This window comes from Abramis brama (genome assembly GCF_963993115.1).
Source record: "Abramis brama genome assembly, chromosome: 2".
Taxonomy (NCBI): domain Eukaryota; kingdom Metazoa; phylum Chordata; class Actinopteri; order Cypriniformes; family Leuciscidae; genus Abramis; species Abramis brama.
This window is the reverse complement of record NC_139964.1, coordinates 29,342,977-29,358,666: the sequence shown is the minus strand read 5'-3', so window position 1 is coordinate 29,358,666 and position 15,690 is coordinate 29,342,977. Positions and strand designations below refer to the sequence as shown.

Sequence of the window (15,690 nt, the reverse complement as noted above, 5' to 3'; positions counted from 1 at the left end):
CATCCATCTTTTTGTCTATGGTTCGTTCGTTCCATCCATCCATCCATCGTTCTGTCTATGGTTTGTTCTATCCATCCATCGTTCTGTCTATGGTTCGTTCGTTCCATCCATCGTTCTGTCTATGGTTCGTTCGTTCGTTCCATCCATCCATCCATCGTTCTGTCTATGGTTCATTCGTTTGTTCCATCTATCTATCCATCCATCCATCCATCCATCATTCTGTCTATGGTTCGTTCATTCCATCCATCCATCCATCCATCCATCCATCGTTTTGTCTATGGTTCGTTCGTTCCATCCATCCATCCATCGTTCTGTCTATGGTTCGTTCCATCCATCCATCGTTCTGTCTATGGTTCGTTCGTTCGTTCCATCCATCCATCCATCGTTCTGTCTATGGTTCGTTCGTTCGTTCCATCCATCCATCCATCGTTCTGTCTATGGTTCGTTCGTTCGTTCCATCCATCCATCGTTCTGTCTGTGGTTCGTTCGTTCGTTCCATCCATCCATCCATCCATCGTTCTGTCTATGGTTCGTTCGTTCGTTCCATCCATCCATCCATCCATCGTTCTGTCTATGGTTCGTTCGTTCGTTCCATCCATCCATCGTTCTGTCTATGGTTCGTTCGTTCGTTCCATCCATCCATCGTTCTGTCTATGGTTCGTTCGTTCGTTCCATCCATCGTTCTGTCTATGGTTCGTTCGTTCGTTCCATCCATCCATCGTTCCGTCTATGGTTCGTTCGTTCCATCCATCCATCAATTTGTCTATGGTTCGTTCGTTCCATCCATCCATCATTCTGTCTATGGGTTGTTCGTTCCATCCATCCACGTTTCTATCATTCTTTCGATCCATCATTTATCCATCCTTCGTTCCATCCATTCATTCTTCCTATATTATTATTAATATTATTACTATCGACTGTCAGATATACGTATATAATATAGACAGCCAGTTTTATATATATATATATATATATATATATATATATATATATATATAAAATTAAAAAACTGACTGTCAGTATTGAAATAATTACAATGTATCTCATGGTTTCTGACCAGAATGTCATAATGAAGAGTTCCTCCTCTCCGCTCATTTGTCATCAAGCGCAGCTCTTAAGTGAGTGTGCTTGAGCACTCATCCTCTAATTAAATCAAGATCTATAATCCTCCCTCAACGACCAGCGCACTCCTTCCCATTCCTGCAAAAACATGAACCCTCAAGAAATACCGTTATGTTTTTTATATAGCTTTGAATTTTAGTTCTAAGATCAACAAAACTAAAAATTATTCATTTGCGATTTGTTTTTATGGCTGTGTACATACAAATACAAATAAACAGAAAAAAACGGTGTAAATAAAATTGTGTGCACTGGGATCAAACCGGGAAGCAGGAAGAGGAAATATCGTTTTAGAGGGCAGACGCAAGCTTTTTAGATGTGGATGGGGCAGGTTGAGGCCCTGACGAAACTCCGACAGACAAATTGGATTACAGAGCGAAGGATTAAATAAAAAAGAGGGGATGACAAACAAGACAAGCCGGCTGTGATCACAGGCTTTAATATATTTCTTTCCCTTCTTCCTTTTCATCTTCCCCGCTGACCCACCCTCTCTCTCCCTCTTTTTTTTTTTTACGGAGGGAAAACTCAGGCTTAGTCTGGACTTATTAAAGCTGGGATTAATTTGTAATGCTCCCTTTACCCTGAGGGTGAGCAGCAGATTTGTTATCTAAAGCAAACAGGGTGAAGCGCAATAAAATAGATGCACAAAAGACTGTGAAGCACTGAAGTTTTAGAGGGAGCTTTTTTAAGGAGCTTTCGAGAGCTTTGCAGATTAAGTGAAAGTCGTATGCATGTAATATCTGCCCTTCACAAAAGGAGGAAAGCCATCGAGACATGTTGCAAAAATGAACCGAAAAGGTTCTGCATGTTTGCGATTGTTGTTCCCGTTAATACAGGTTTAACAGTTGATGCCTGCCCGGAAAATATGCACCTAGTCAAATCATTTTCTCTATGAATATTCATTTATGACATGGCAGGACTGTCCTATTATCTGACTGCATGTAGGTGAGTGTGAAGTACTTTTACATGTGGATAAGTGCAAGAACACGCATTAATGTGTTATGAAAGTGTTATAAGGAAGTGTCGATATGTGTCCAGTCAAATATAACACAAGTCACACATTTTACACAATAAGTCAAATTCCTATTACACACATTAACTAAATATTGATAACTGCTAATATTTAGCCAACTAATATAGAAAACTAGTATTTATATTTTTGTTAGCGTACACGTACATTTTGAAAGCCTGAAAGAGCAAAATTCTGACATGTTGATGCTTCACAGATGTTAAATTATTTTATTTGAGTTTATTCTATAGTGACTTATATATATATATATATATATATATATATATATATATATATATATATATATATATATATATTTAGTGCTGTCAAATCGATTAATCTCATCTAACATAAAGGTTTGTTAATATATAATATGTGTGTATACATGTATGTGTGTATACATGTATATGTATATATATATATATATATATATATATACATAGAAAAGAAAAGAAATAATAAAAAAATACATAAAAGCTAAATAAAATTATTTTAATTTTATTTATATATGTATATTATTTGTTTTTTGCTTTTTGCAAAATTGCACTTTTACAGAATTATTGTACACAATGATGTAAAACAAGCCACCCCCCCCCCCCCAAAAAAAAGAGAAAAAAGAGGGAAAAAAACATGGTTATCAGCTGATGTTTTTTAATGATGCATTTGTCTGAATATAGATATGTCACCTGGTTTTGCACTTTGCAGTTGGTTTATCAGTGGTTCCTGACGGGTAATTGCCTTGGGACACTAAAGGATTTTAAAAAATGCTGAGAACAAAACACTGATTACATAAACGAGAGTCTTTGTTATCTGTATTTGTCATATGTTTCAGTGACAATAACCGGCTTAACCCAGGCAAAACACACTGGCCACTGATTATGAACAGCAGTAGCGGGGCAGGAATGGCCTGTATAAAAGCATTATTCCAGTGGGTTCGTCCATATGTCGCTCAGCCTTTTTAAATAGTCCATTTCCATCTGATCGATTCTGACGTTTGTATGGCAACCAGCCAGCGCCGCACCGGTTGCCTTGGTGAATCCACTGAGCTCAAGATAAAGATTCAGATCCATAATCAATAGATTGCAATTAGTTTGATGACCGGACGGCTTAACTTTTTCAATTCACTTTAATGCTGTTTTTTTAACATGGTAATTAGGAGATTGGCTCTCATAATCTGTTGGTGTGATATCGAGTAATGAGATTATGAAATAGAGATTAAGTAGGTGCTTTGATACGAGGAGGAAGTGACTGCTGTTTGCTCACGTTTATGAACACGGTTACAAAGTGACCTGTTGGACAACTGCAAATGTGAACTGTTATTAAATATGACTGAATCAATCTGACTACAGTAAGATACAGCCACCAGTCATTTTTAAGGATCATGGAGGTAGAAATGGCCTCTTAAATTAAATTCCTAATTTTCACTTATTACAGTGTTTCAATTTTTTTTACAAATTATGATTTTTAAGAGTTTTCCTTATGTCTGCAATTTCCATATGTTATTGGCACCATAGATATTTATAGAAATTACACATTCAGAAGTATTTTTCATAGGCAAGGATGCATTGATGTTCCACAATTACATTCTACAACTTGTATGAAACTTTGGTAGCACTTTATTTTACAGTGTCCTTGTTACATATGTTACATGTACTTACCATAGTAATAACAGTAAATTATGCATAATTACATGCAACTAACCCTCAACCAAATCCTAATCCTACCCTAACCCTATAGTAAGTACATGTAGTTAATTATAATTACTCAGTACTTAAATATATAATTACACTGTAACAATGACACCTTAAAATAAAGTGTAACCGAAACTTTTATGGATTAATTCATTCAAATGTGCTTAGCTATACTATTTTTTTCATATAAACTTTAGAATTTTAAGATCTAGCTCACTCTGGACATTGATAGAATGTTCAGCTTGTAAAATGTAACTGATAAAGATGAGGTCATCATGTCATGTTAGAATCTGATTGGTCTTCTTTTTTGCATAGTTAACTTAAACTAAAATGTGAACTTATTTAAATTAATAACTTGACAAATTAATAGCTTAACTAATTAATTAATACAATAATTAATAAATGGACTAATGAATAACTTAACTAATTACTTGCCAAAGCAATTTTGCTCAATTTAGTTTAATTTTATGTGATACAATAACTTAAAAATGTATATATACATTTACATATTATATATTTATATTTAACGTTTATGTTAGATGCAATTAACTGTGATTAATTGACTGATATATATATATATATATATATATATATATATATATATATATATATATATATATATATATATATGTTTAAAATACTATATTTCAAGCTGCCTTTACACCGCAAAGATGCAAGTGTCACGTTGCATTAATTCTCATACTTAGCCAATAGAAAACAAGATGCCTGTTCAGTGTCATGACAACCTGAAAGCAGTTAAAACTTTAACACTTTTCTTTCTTTTTTTTTCTGCTTTGGAAGCACAAATCTAATTACTTTCTGCAATTTACACGACTGGATCAATATCACGACAGCCAAGATGGCATTTTCCTCTCACTGGAAACTAGTTTTGAGACTGTCTATCAATAGACCCACTTTTGAGTTTCCCCTCTCCTCTCCGTTGGGTCCTGCAGGCAGGTCTTAATCCCTCTCTTTTTTGTTTTCTCTCTCGTTTCGGTGGGGCGGGTCATGAGGATCTGAACCTGCACATTCTTGAGGGGCTGTGTGAGCTTCACATGGTAACCAGTGAACCGCATTGTTAGACAGAGAGAAGGATTATGGCAGCCATGCAAGTTATAACATAAGTTTTCGCAAGCCTAGAAAGACAGACCTGAAGGAAACGAAACACACTCTTCCATCTGTTGGCAGCTAAATCTTGTGCACTTCCTGTTGAGATGAACCACTTGTGTTTGTTAGCAAGTGTTGAGATGTAGTTGAAATGCTGAGATGGGATAAAGGTGGACGGTTGGAGTGACAGAAATGAACTTGGCTTGAAAAATTCAAATTCTGTCATTTACTCACACTGATGTTGATCCAAACCCATAGGCTGTTTATTTTACAACGGAACACAAAAAGAGACATTTTGAAGAGCAATGAAGGGTTACACATTATTTTAAAGTGATGTAGTTACATTGTACTTACTCAAATAAGGACTGAGTAATATTAATTGCATGCACTTATAGGGTTAGTTACTTGTAACTATGCATAATTTACTGCTGTTATATAGTATTAAATGTAGTAACGTGTAACTATGTCACCTTAAAAAGTGTTGCTCAATGAAGTCACACAGTTTGTTTGAGAGACAGACTGAAATTTGAGTCATTATTCATTGAATAGCAATATCAGTCTGTCGCACGCAAATAATTTCAAGATTTTCATTTTTGGAGGTTATATAGCAGCTAAGATGCTTTCAACCCTTAAACGCATAACTCGGGTCTTTAGTGACCCGGGACGTCATTCACTACCCTCCTCCTCATTCATTTTTTAAAGTTAGATATCAACCTTCTTAGTATTCCTCAATCAATTTATTATAAACAATATTACAAGAAAAGAAATAATGCAATTATAAAAGAATGCCTGTTTTCAATTTCCCATTCGCTTTTTTGTATAAATTGTATAGGGTCGCTAACGACCCGATGTGTGTAACGGTGTAAGTATATCTTTTCTGCACAACAATAATTGAATCTTTGATCACCGAATAAGCGCAATTTACCTTTATTCCACAAGGTGGCAATGTCTGATACACAATGATGTAGTGACGTTTCACTCATAGTTACAGCAGGCAGAAAACAAAAGAATAGGAAGAATCATCAGCAAAACTTGAAATAGCTCAGCGATTTACTGCACAGCAAGTACAGAACGCAATCAAATATATTACTGTCACTGTCACTTGATGGTGGATCTGCTGAAGAAGCTGACAGCGATCAAGATATTGATTTTGAAGACATTGAAAATTCTAGTTTTGGGAATATGTCTGAGATGGCGAATATGAGCCAGATGCTGAATGTACTGGGAAATGAGCTCTGAAGAAGATGTGATGATGATGGTATAAAACATCAGCTCAAACTGAACCCTTCCCAGCTCCAAAAGGTAAGAAAATGCGCTTTATTTTATTCTTCTGTAATTGCTACTCTAATATCAGGAGAGTTTTATATTATCATGACAGGTAGAGATCCATCCATGTTAGATCCGGGTGTCTAAAGACCTGAATATGTAAGAATGATTGTGTGTGTGTGTGTGTGTGTGTGTGTGTGTGTGTGTGTGTGTGTGTGTGTTTAAGCCGTGTATCTGGTTTCTCCACCTGAGTCTTGTTTCTCTCCTTCTATCTCTCATCACTCCTCCTTTCTGTTTACCCTCCTAATGAGGGGGGCGGGACCCCTGTGCTGTGATTGACAGCTCCACACTCCCCTGCTCTTCCCTCCTCTCCATTATCTTCATGTCCACACTCACAGTGAGTGTTTGGCTTTTACCCTCCATCGTTAAGTGACGTAACCAGGGATATTACCATTAAAACTAAAACCATTAAAAGAAACGTTAACTGAAATAATGTAATATATATAAAAAGTAAACTTATTTCATTTCAGCTAATAGCCAAGGCAGCATTTCTCATTTTTATTTATTTTAACCAGTAGCAGGCTAATAAATAAAAATGATATATATTTTTTAAAAACTAATAAAAATCACAATATAATAATGATTAATAATAATAATAATAATTATAATTATATATATATATATATGTAGGCTATATCAGTGATACTAAAATAACACTGGACGTCATGTCACCAATGTAATGAAATATTTTTGCTTAGAAATTCATCACATCAAACAGCTTTCTTTCATCAGGTTAATTACGTAATGTTATGTAATTAATAACATTCATGACGTAAATTGCAGTACATTGGACTGAATTCTATATAAGTATTATCTAAATATAGGCATGATCACATCAGGGTCCCAACGGTCAAAAACATGGAAAAGGAAAATAAATCAATAAAGTCTTTAAATGTCATGTAATTTATTTTCTTTCTTTCTTTTTAAATTACTGTAACTTTTTTTTTTTTTTTTTATCTTGACCAGCTGGAAAAGTCTCAAAAAACTCAAAAACACTCTTAAAAATAAAGGTTCCAAAAGGAACCCTTTCGGTTCCTCAAACCTTTCAGTGAACAGATGTTAAAAGAACCTTTTTTCTCTTCAGTGTGAAGAACATTTTACACTATATAGAACCTTTTGTGGAATGGAAAGATTCCGTGGATGTTAAAGCTTCCCCGAGATGCCGATAAAGAACCGTGTGTGTAATGTTTGTAATGTTACACAACTCAGACAACCTAAAATTAGTCCTCTGAATAATGTATTGAGGTTAAGTGTTGAGGGACTCCGATTATAGTTCTGATCTGGGTTTAAAATGCAAACTCTGAACTGAGATCAGCTGAAGGCTGCAGGCGAGAGCTTGTGTTTTCTGGCAGCTATGAGTTGAATTTTCCCCTGAACAAAAGCTTGGATCAGTAGTGAGCTCTACAATCACTGCTGTCATTTATCTGCAGCACATTTCTCTTTGATACTGTGCTTGTGTGCTCTTATATGTGCACATTTCTCTTTAAGTAACTTTTGACTGTTTTTAACCAACTATATGGTGCCAAGCATTATGACACCATTGAACTGATATCTAAATGCAGCTGTTGAATTCATCTTATTTTTGGATAACTAGGCCCATATCTTATATCAATCAAAGAATTTTTTAAGTATCTCTCCAAGCTATTGGATTTAGTTTTGGATCAGTATTTTATAACAATGCAATATCTGAGGCATGTTTGAACTGAAGTTTCATGAAATTTTAAGAGTCCAGAATTTTTTTAAAAAATGAAGAACACTGTAAAAATATGATCAATATATTATATAACAACACATGCTTTTACATTGTTTAAGCTCATTAAAATACGTTGTTTTTTTTATTACTTTTTTAAGATTCAACACTTTTTTTTCTTTTTTTTCAACAAGTCAGTTGAATGTATTTTAAGTTGAAATGACTTTAAAATACAATCAACTTGTATGTTTAAGTCATTTCAACTTAAAATACATTCAACTGACTTGTTGAAAAAAAGTAATAAAAAAAATATTTAAAAAAAATTAAAATTATGTAGACATCTTAAGGTTTATCTTACATTAGTAGGCCTACATATAAAATCGTAAAAGTATGGCAATTCAAAGTAAAAGTTTGACAACACCAACAACAACGAAAAACAGTTTTATGTAAGACAATTTAGAACAGGAAACGACACAGGAATTTTTTTTTTTTTCTTCGATTCAGAAGTAGGCCTATTTTATTTTATTTTCGATGAATATTGTCGACAGAACTTCAACTTCTTACAAGAACGTTTCGTTACCGATTTATTTCAAATAAAACGTAAATATGCCTTTAGGCTATAAAATATAAGTGGATTAAACCGAGAAAATAAGTCTAGAGCTTTTGGAAATCTCACATCATACTTTTATGATTTAAAGCTGGTCTTGTGAAGTCTATAGGCTATACCTGTTGATCCTCCTCCATGAACTCCGCAATCCAGGTGTAACCTAAAACTTTCCCGCTTCTTCTTCCTCTTTCCCCCGAAGTCCCGGTGAGTGACAGATCAACGCGTCCTGCGCTCGCGCTTTCTGACAACTCTGGGATTTACAGGGGATTTTATGCACCATCGTTTTAATAAGCGCCGACAATTTACAAGAGACACGACAATCCGCCTGGCAAAGAGACCAATCACACACACACACACACACACACACTCGCTTCAGGCCGGCTGATCCCACGGCTTTACGGGTTTATACTGCTCAGGAAACTCTACTGCATTTTGGGATTACACAAATACCCCTGGACAATAGGTTAGTGCCAGCAGAAGCAGATATCTTGATTTTACGGGATCGATCCTCTTTAACAGCTTTTGATGCATGCAAAATTGTTTAGAAAGTTTTGTTGTAATGTGTCTCATCGTTGTGGGTGCGACAGTAATGCCAGATCTGAGCAATAATTTGTATCGGGTAATATAACTGTGTAAATATGTAATGCCCTTTTGATCATTTTTAATGATCCATTTATTTAACTTATTCACATATTCGTAACTTTATATGAAGAACTGATTATTAGTCTAATTAAAATCTTTGTTTATATTTTAAGTTTATAGGCCGTTTTCTATAGGCTACATAGAATAATTGATCACACTAAAATGTCATAAAAGTGTAGGCCTACTAGCATACTTTTCTTAAAAACATGAGTGTTTTACTTGTATTCTTATTTATTTATTTATTTATTTCGCTGTTACATTGAGTCGACATCAAGAAGTTTGTTAGGCTTCCGACTAAAACGTCAGAATTATTTAACTTCTGTTTTATGTTTTGTTTTTTCAACAGAAATCTAGGCTACCCGTTGGTTACGCCACACTGACTTTGATTTGGCAGACAAATCATTTTTCAAATAGGCCTAGATGTTTTTTTGTTTGTTTTTTAAGAATAGTTTCACTGCTTATGTTTCTTAATAACAGGCCCACATGATCATATAAAACTAGGCCTACTTATATCAAGGTTTATGTTTGTAAGAATGTCAGCATTTTAATGTCGTTTTTTCTTCGCACGGTTAGCCTAACTTGGCCTAGGGCCTATTAGTCAAAGCCTCAAAAAAAAAAAAAGGAAATTAGGCTATTTAGTTCTGAAACTAACTTCACTAATTTTGCATGAATAGTTTTGCATTGTAGTCTATTAGGCTAAATATATAAATAAATTTTAAATGTAATAAATAAATCCGGATTTAAATAAATAGGCCTAGGCTATTTGGGCCGCAAGAAAGGAAGGCGCATGTCTAAAACTGTTTGTCACCATCTCATTTAAAATGATGGGCAATTGAAACATGCTTGTAATAATTCGTTTAGGTTTATACAAGCTAACTTTTATTTAATGCAAATGTGAGGATGAAATTGTTTTGTGCATGTTGATGGGCCTAATTGGTGCTCAGAAAAGATTTCGTCACTAAACACTACGCATTTTCCTCAACCAAACGGTACATCGATTTACGAATTGCTGTCTTATCATTCGTATTTCCTTTCCCGCAGTGTTACGCTCACTTAAGGCTCGAATTAAAAGTGTATTCAAATAGTTTACTCTCTCGGGACTCGCTCATTCACACGGCAGGTTAATATGTCGTCACATCGAAAGGAGGAGTTAATGAGCACTTCTTCGTTCTGATTGGCTAGAGCAGTCGTCTGTAAGGGCAAGCGAGACTTCTGATTGGCTGTGGTGGGCGGGTCCGCAGGTGTCTTTTGCTCATAGACGGACAGGCCATCAAGAAGGTGATCAATCTCAATTCGTCAGCATTGGCTATCACCTTCATATTACGCGTGGATACAACGAGCCACATCTGACTCAGTGCAAACGGACTTTGTGAATATATTGGGAACTTTTGAAGTTGGCGGCTAATTCGTTTTCTTACAATTCCAACCAGCTGGAGTTCAGATTTCTCTTTAAAAAAAAGAAGGAAAAAAAAGAGTGTTTCTTGGTTTTGTGGATTTTCAGTGGATCTCAAAGAAAAGAGCACAGAAGACCAAGAATAAAAGGTACAGTAGAAATGTTTTAAATATATTTTAAGTATCTAAATGCAAAGGTAGATGATTGTATTGTTATTGTTGCCTATTATTCCTTTTAACAACATAATTTTGTCACAAAAGTTTCAGTCATTCCGACCAGATTTTATTCGTTTTTAAAGGCGACTTAGAAGTGCAATAAATAATATAATAATAATAATAGTCAGCAATTAATCTTAATTTTTCAATTTTAGTGGGTTCATTAAATTGCGTTTTAGCAATTGTAAGTGGGCCTACATTTGAATGATGTTTTAAGAAAAATAATTTGGCCTAATACAAATAAATAATTTTGCCTATAGATATATAAATATATTTTCCTAGCTACTGTTTATTTCAGAACATATTAGCGCAATTGCAGTCTTAATTAACAAACTTTGAGTATTCAGTGTGCACGGAGAATATGAGAATTTGTGTCGTTTATTTAGTTGATAAGGTTTCTTCTGCAAATGGAGTCCCCTCTGGGTCTAATCTAAATGGCTATGGAGAATAATTTGCACACTCGGTGGTCATTTACATATAGTTAAAGCTCGATTGTGAAATCTTTAGGCCCATGTTATCTGTCCTCAGCGTGGGATTAATGGGGCCATTCATAGGCATGAGCGACCCAGAAAAAGCGCAACATGTCATTTACAGAACTTTTGTCTTAATACATTTGTACGATTGCCTCATAACAATTGCAGCGAAACACATTTTGGTCCTCCCAAATAATTCCAAATGCGCATAAGTCTCGAGTTTATCCCGAGCGGAAAACTCCTCCACAGCCGCAACAAGCGCTTCAGTGCTGCTGTTTCTCGGCAATGCAGAAGATTTTAGAAAACCAATTCAGTATATTCGTTAAAAATAGTTAAGCAATTTTCTTTTTTATAAGTTATACAAGATTCAACTCATTTGTCTTTAAGTCAATTTAAAATTTAAGTTGAAATGACAAAACCCAAATTGATTGTACTTAAAAATGTAGGCAGCAACTTTCTTTTCTTTTTTTTTACCGTGTGTGTGTATGTGTGTGTATATAGATAGATAGATAGATAGATAGATAGATAGATAGATAGATAGAACAATATAGTGAGTTCAGTCATTCCATACTGGAGCTAAATGGTTAAATTATTAATGCAAATAATTTATTTTTTATATATAAATCTAATTTACATAGCGTTTAAATGTATATGTTACTAGCTGTTAGATTAAAACGACCATTAAGTAAATTCATAATTGTACCGCCAACAAAAGGAAAGATCAAACGCTTCGCGTCGTTGTGTCCATCAGGAACGCTTAATAGGGCATGACATGCAAATGGCCAATTAGTGTGTGTGAAGCCCTTGATTAATCGAGTGTGAAAAAAGAGATCATTAAAGGCAAGACATTAGTCATATTCAGACTGATGATCACTCTCGTGACATGCGTTTGATGTGTTTTACATGTTTTTACAATGGGGCTGTATATCCAAATGCTGTTTATTTATGCTGCACTGTGTGATAGGATGCATGTATGATAAAAAATTACAGGCAATTTGCTGCACTTTGTCAGTCCTCTTGTTAAAAACAACACTTTTTTTATTTTTCTATTGTTTTATTCATTTTATAATAATTGTTTCTTGCTGCAGCTGTCTCTCTGGAGCTCAACAATGATGTCATACCTCAAACAGAACCCGTATGCCATGAACGGGCTGGGGCTCAGCGGGGCAACCATGGACCTCCTTCATCCCTCTGTGGGATATCCGAGTAAGCATCCCAGAAAGATAAACTTTTAAAGAGTAGAATCTTTATTCAAATAAGCAACATATAATAACTTCTCAGTACAGTGCATGGCAATGATTCAATAACACTTTGGGCAAATGAAATTTAAAGTACATATGTATGTAACTCTTCAGACTTGATTTAGTAACTTTGGATGTCTTCCTTATTGCAGCAAATCCTCGTAAACAGAGAAGAGAGAGAACCACGTTCACTCGCACTCAGCTGGACATACTGGAGAACCTGTTCGCTAAGACGCGCTACCCAGACATTTTCATGCGCGAGGAGGTGGCCCTGAAAATCAATTTACCTGAGTCAAGAGTGCAGGTGGGTGTCGTTGTCCTAATTTCCTAATGCTGATAGATTTCAAGTCAAGTCACATTTATTTATATAGCACTGCATACAATACAGATTGTTTCAAGGTAGCTAATAAACAGGAAAATAAGTGTTAGAATTGTAAAATTCATCAATTTTGTTGATTCAATTTAATAACTGCGTCAATGTTGCAAAGTTCATCAATTATAAAACAAGTTAAAGCAGCTCTATGGAAGACTCAGCTTATTTTAATGTTGTTTCAGTTCAGTGTCAGTGAAGCAGTGTTCATCGATTGTGAAATTAGTTAATTTCAGTTCAATAATATTGTCAATGTTTCAAAGTGAGTGTCATTAGCTTAATTCAGTTCAATTTTTGTTCTCATCCAATAGTAATTTTTCAGCTCAGTTTAGTTCAATGTTGTTTCAGTTCAGTAACAGTGTCAATGCTGCAAAGTTGATCAATTATGAAACAAGTTCAATCCAGCTGTAAAGCAGCTCTGCCAAAGGCAATAGTGCTTTTATTCAGCTCAGTTTAGTTCAATGCTGATTCAGTTCCGAAAATGTCAGTGTTGCACAGTTCATCTTATAAAAAAAGTTCAATTCAGTTCATTAACTGTGTTGATGTTACAAAGTTAGTGTCATTATTCGGGTCGATTCAGTTCAAAAAATGTTCTCATCTAATAGTGTCATTATTCAGCTCGGTTTAGTTTAATGTTGTTTCAGTTCAGTTCATCATTATGAAAAAAATTATGAAAAATTCAATCCAGCTATAAAACAGCTCTACAGAAGCAATAGTGTCGTTATTCAACTCACTTCAGTTCAATATTGATTCAATTAAGTACAATAACAGTGTCAATGTTGCAGTTCATCAATTAGAAAACAAGTTTATTCTGCTATAAAATAGTGTCGTTATTCAACTCAATTCAGTGCAATATTGTTTCAGTTAAGTTCAATAACAGTGCTGACGTTCAAATTTTGTTCTCATCTGAAAGTGTCATTATTCAGCTCAGTTTAGTTCAATGTTGTTCCAGTTAAGTTCAATTATAGTGTCAAATTGGCAAAGTTCTTCAATAATGAAACACGTTCAATTCAGCCATAAAGCAGCTTGCAGAAGACAATAGTGTCGTTATTCAACTCAAGTCAGTTCAATGTTGATTCAGTTCAACTCAATAAGTGTCGATGTTGCAAAGTTAGTTCAAATTTTGATCTAATCGGAAAGTGTCAGTGCAGTTATTTTCGTATCATTTTATGTCATTGACAATATTTGCACATTTCCAATCCATCCATAAGCATATCAATCATTATCCCGTGACGTATTTGTTGACAGGTTTGGTTTAAGAACAGAAGGGCGAAGTGTCGGCAGCAGCAGCAGAGCAGCGGCAATTCAAAGATCCGTCCGGCGAAAAAGAAACCCTCTCCGTCCCGTGAGAGCCCGGGGTCAGAGAGCAGCGGCCACTTCACTCCTCCCGCCGTCTCCTCATCGTCCTCTTCTTCGTCCTCAGGCTCAAACCCCTCCGGTCTTCTGATCAACAGCTCGTCCTCAGGAACAACACCTGTCTCGTCCATCTGGAGTCCCGCTCCGGTCTCGCCTCTCCCTGCTCCCCCCTCGCTACCCGACATCTCCCCCCCGGCCAGTGCGTCCTGCATGCAGAGGGCCATCTCGGGCACCGGGGGCTCCACAGGAGTGCCGTCGTATCCCATGCCCTACAACCAGGCTCCCAGCTACGCCCAGGGCTACCCGACCTCGAACGCCGCCTCTTATTTCGGAGGCATGGACTGCGGATCCTACTTGGCGCCCATGCCAGGTCACGCCCACCATCACCCGCACGCCCATCACACACAGCTGAGCACCGCCCCGCATCACCACATCGGGCAGAGCCACCCTCACCAGGGGTACGGCGGCACTGGGCTGCCTTTCAGCTCCTCAGACTGTCTGGATTACAAAGATTACAAAGAGCAGGCTGCCGTGGCATCATCATGGAAACTGAACTTCAGTTCCGCGGCGGCCGACTGCTTAGACTACAAAGACCAGGCCGCCTGGCGTTTTCAGGTTTTGTAAGGGCTTCTGGTGTGGCTTCTTGACGTTTACTCGTTTGTTTTCGTCCCTTCCTCACATCGGACACCACTGGGAAGAAGTTGAGACTTTTGTGCCAACTTTTTCCAGCCGCAGGAACACGGGTTACCAAAGTTTCTTGTGCATTTTAAAATCGAGACGGGTTCTTCCACACCCTCAACGGACAGAGAAAGAAGCGAGGGCACTCCCGGCATGACGCACTGAATGAATGAGACACGTGGTGTTTGAAACAATGAAGGCAATAATAATTTTTATATATGATTTTCTTTCCAGAGGAAAAGGTGATTTGCAGCCTCATGTGAGATGTTAAAAACTAATTTGCATTCATGTTCATTTAATAAATATAAGCTTAAAACTGAGACAAATTGTTTTTCATTTCCTTATTTACTTAAGCTTCATTGGCTTTGTGCATTGTGCAAGTATCAGGTATTCAGGTAACAGAACTGGTGGTCTTAATTTCTATGCATATTTCTTTGCAAAAGATTCTCTCAATACTTAATATTTCAAAACAGACAAAAAAGAAAGTTGTTCAGTAAAGAATGTTATGCTTTAAAATCTGTCACATACAAGGATGACTAAGGTCCACAATAAAGGTTATAATTATTTAAAAAGCTATAATCCATAAGAGACTTTACCATTACCATGGTAAATCTAAATATTCATTCCACCAAATACTAAACATAACTCTAGGTGACATTGTAGATATATAATTCAAATTATGTTCTGTCTATCCGTCATAAATATATGTGTATAGTTTCAGAGGTGGTTTATCCAGTAATTTTTTGTATTCTTTTTGTAATTACACAATAAGC

The 15,690-nt window shown here is 36.0% G+C and overlaps 1 protein-coding gene across 1 annotated transcript; it reads left to right on the top strand.

Moving 5' to 3' along the window:
• The first annotated feature begins 10,475 nt into the window (after positions 1 to 10,475).
• otx2a (orthodenticle homeobox 2a) lies at positions 10,476 to 15,229 on the top strand. The gene is made up of 4 exons (XM_084107004.1): positions 10,476 to 10,733; positions 12,361 to 12,478; positions 12,666 to 12,817; positions 14,132 to 15,229. Exons 2-4 carry the CDS (start codon positions 12,382 to 12,384, stop codon positions 14,861 to 14,863), a joined length of 981 nt encoding a protein of 326 aa, XP_083963130.1. The 5' UTR covers positions 10,476 to 10,733; positions 12,361 to 12,381; the 3' UTR covers positions 14,864 to 15,229.
• Positions 15,230 to 15,690: the final 461 nt, after the last annotated feature.

Excerpts from the sequence above, each read along its gene's own strand:
- otx2a (XM_084107004.1), top strand. The coding sequence starts at position 12,382 with ATGATGTCATACCTCAAACAGAACCCGTATGCCATGAACGGGCTGGGG. Across the intron at positions 12,479-12,665 it reads TCCCTCTGTGGGATATCCGA|CAAATCCTCGTAAACAGAGA; the intron begins GTAAGCATCCCA and ends TCCTTATTGCAG. Across the intron at positions 12,818-14,131 it reads TACCTGAGTCAAGAGTGCAG|GTTTGGTTTAAGAACAGAAG; the intron begins GTGGGTGTCGTT and ends ATTTGTTGACAG.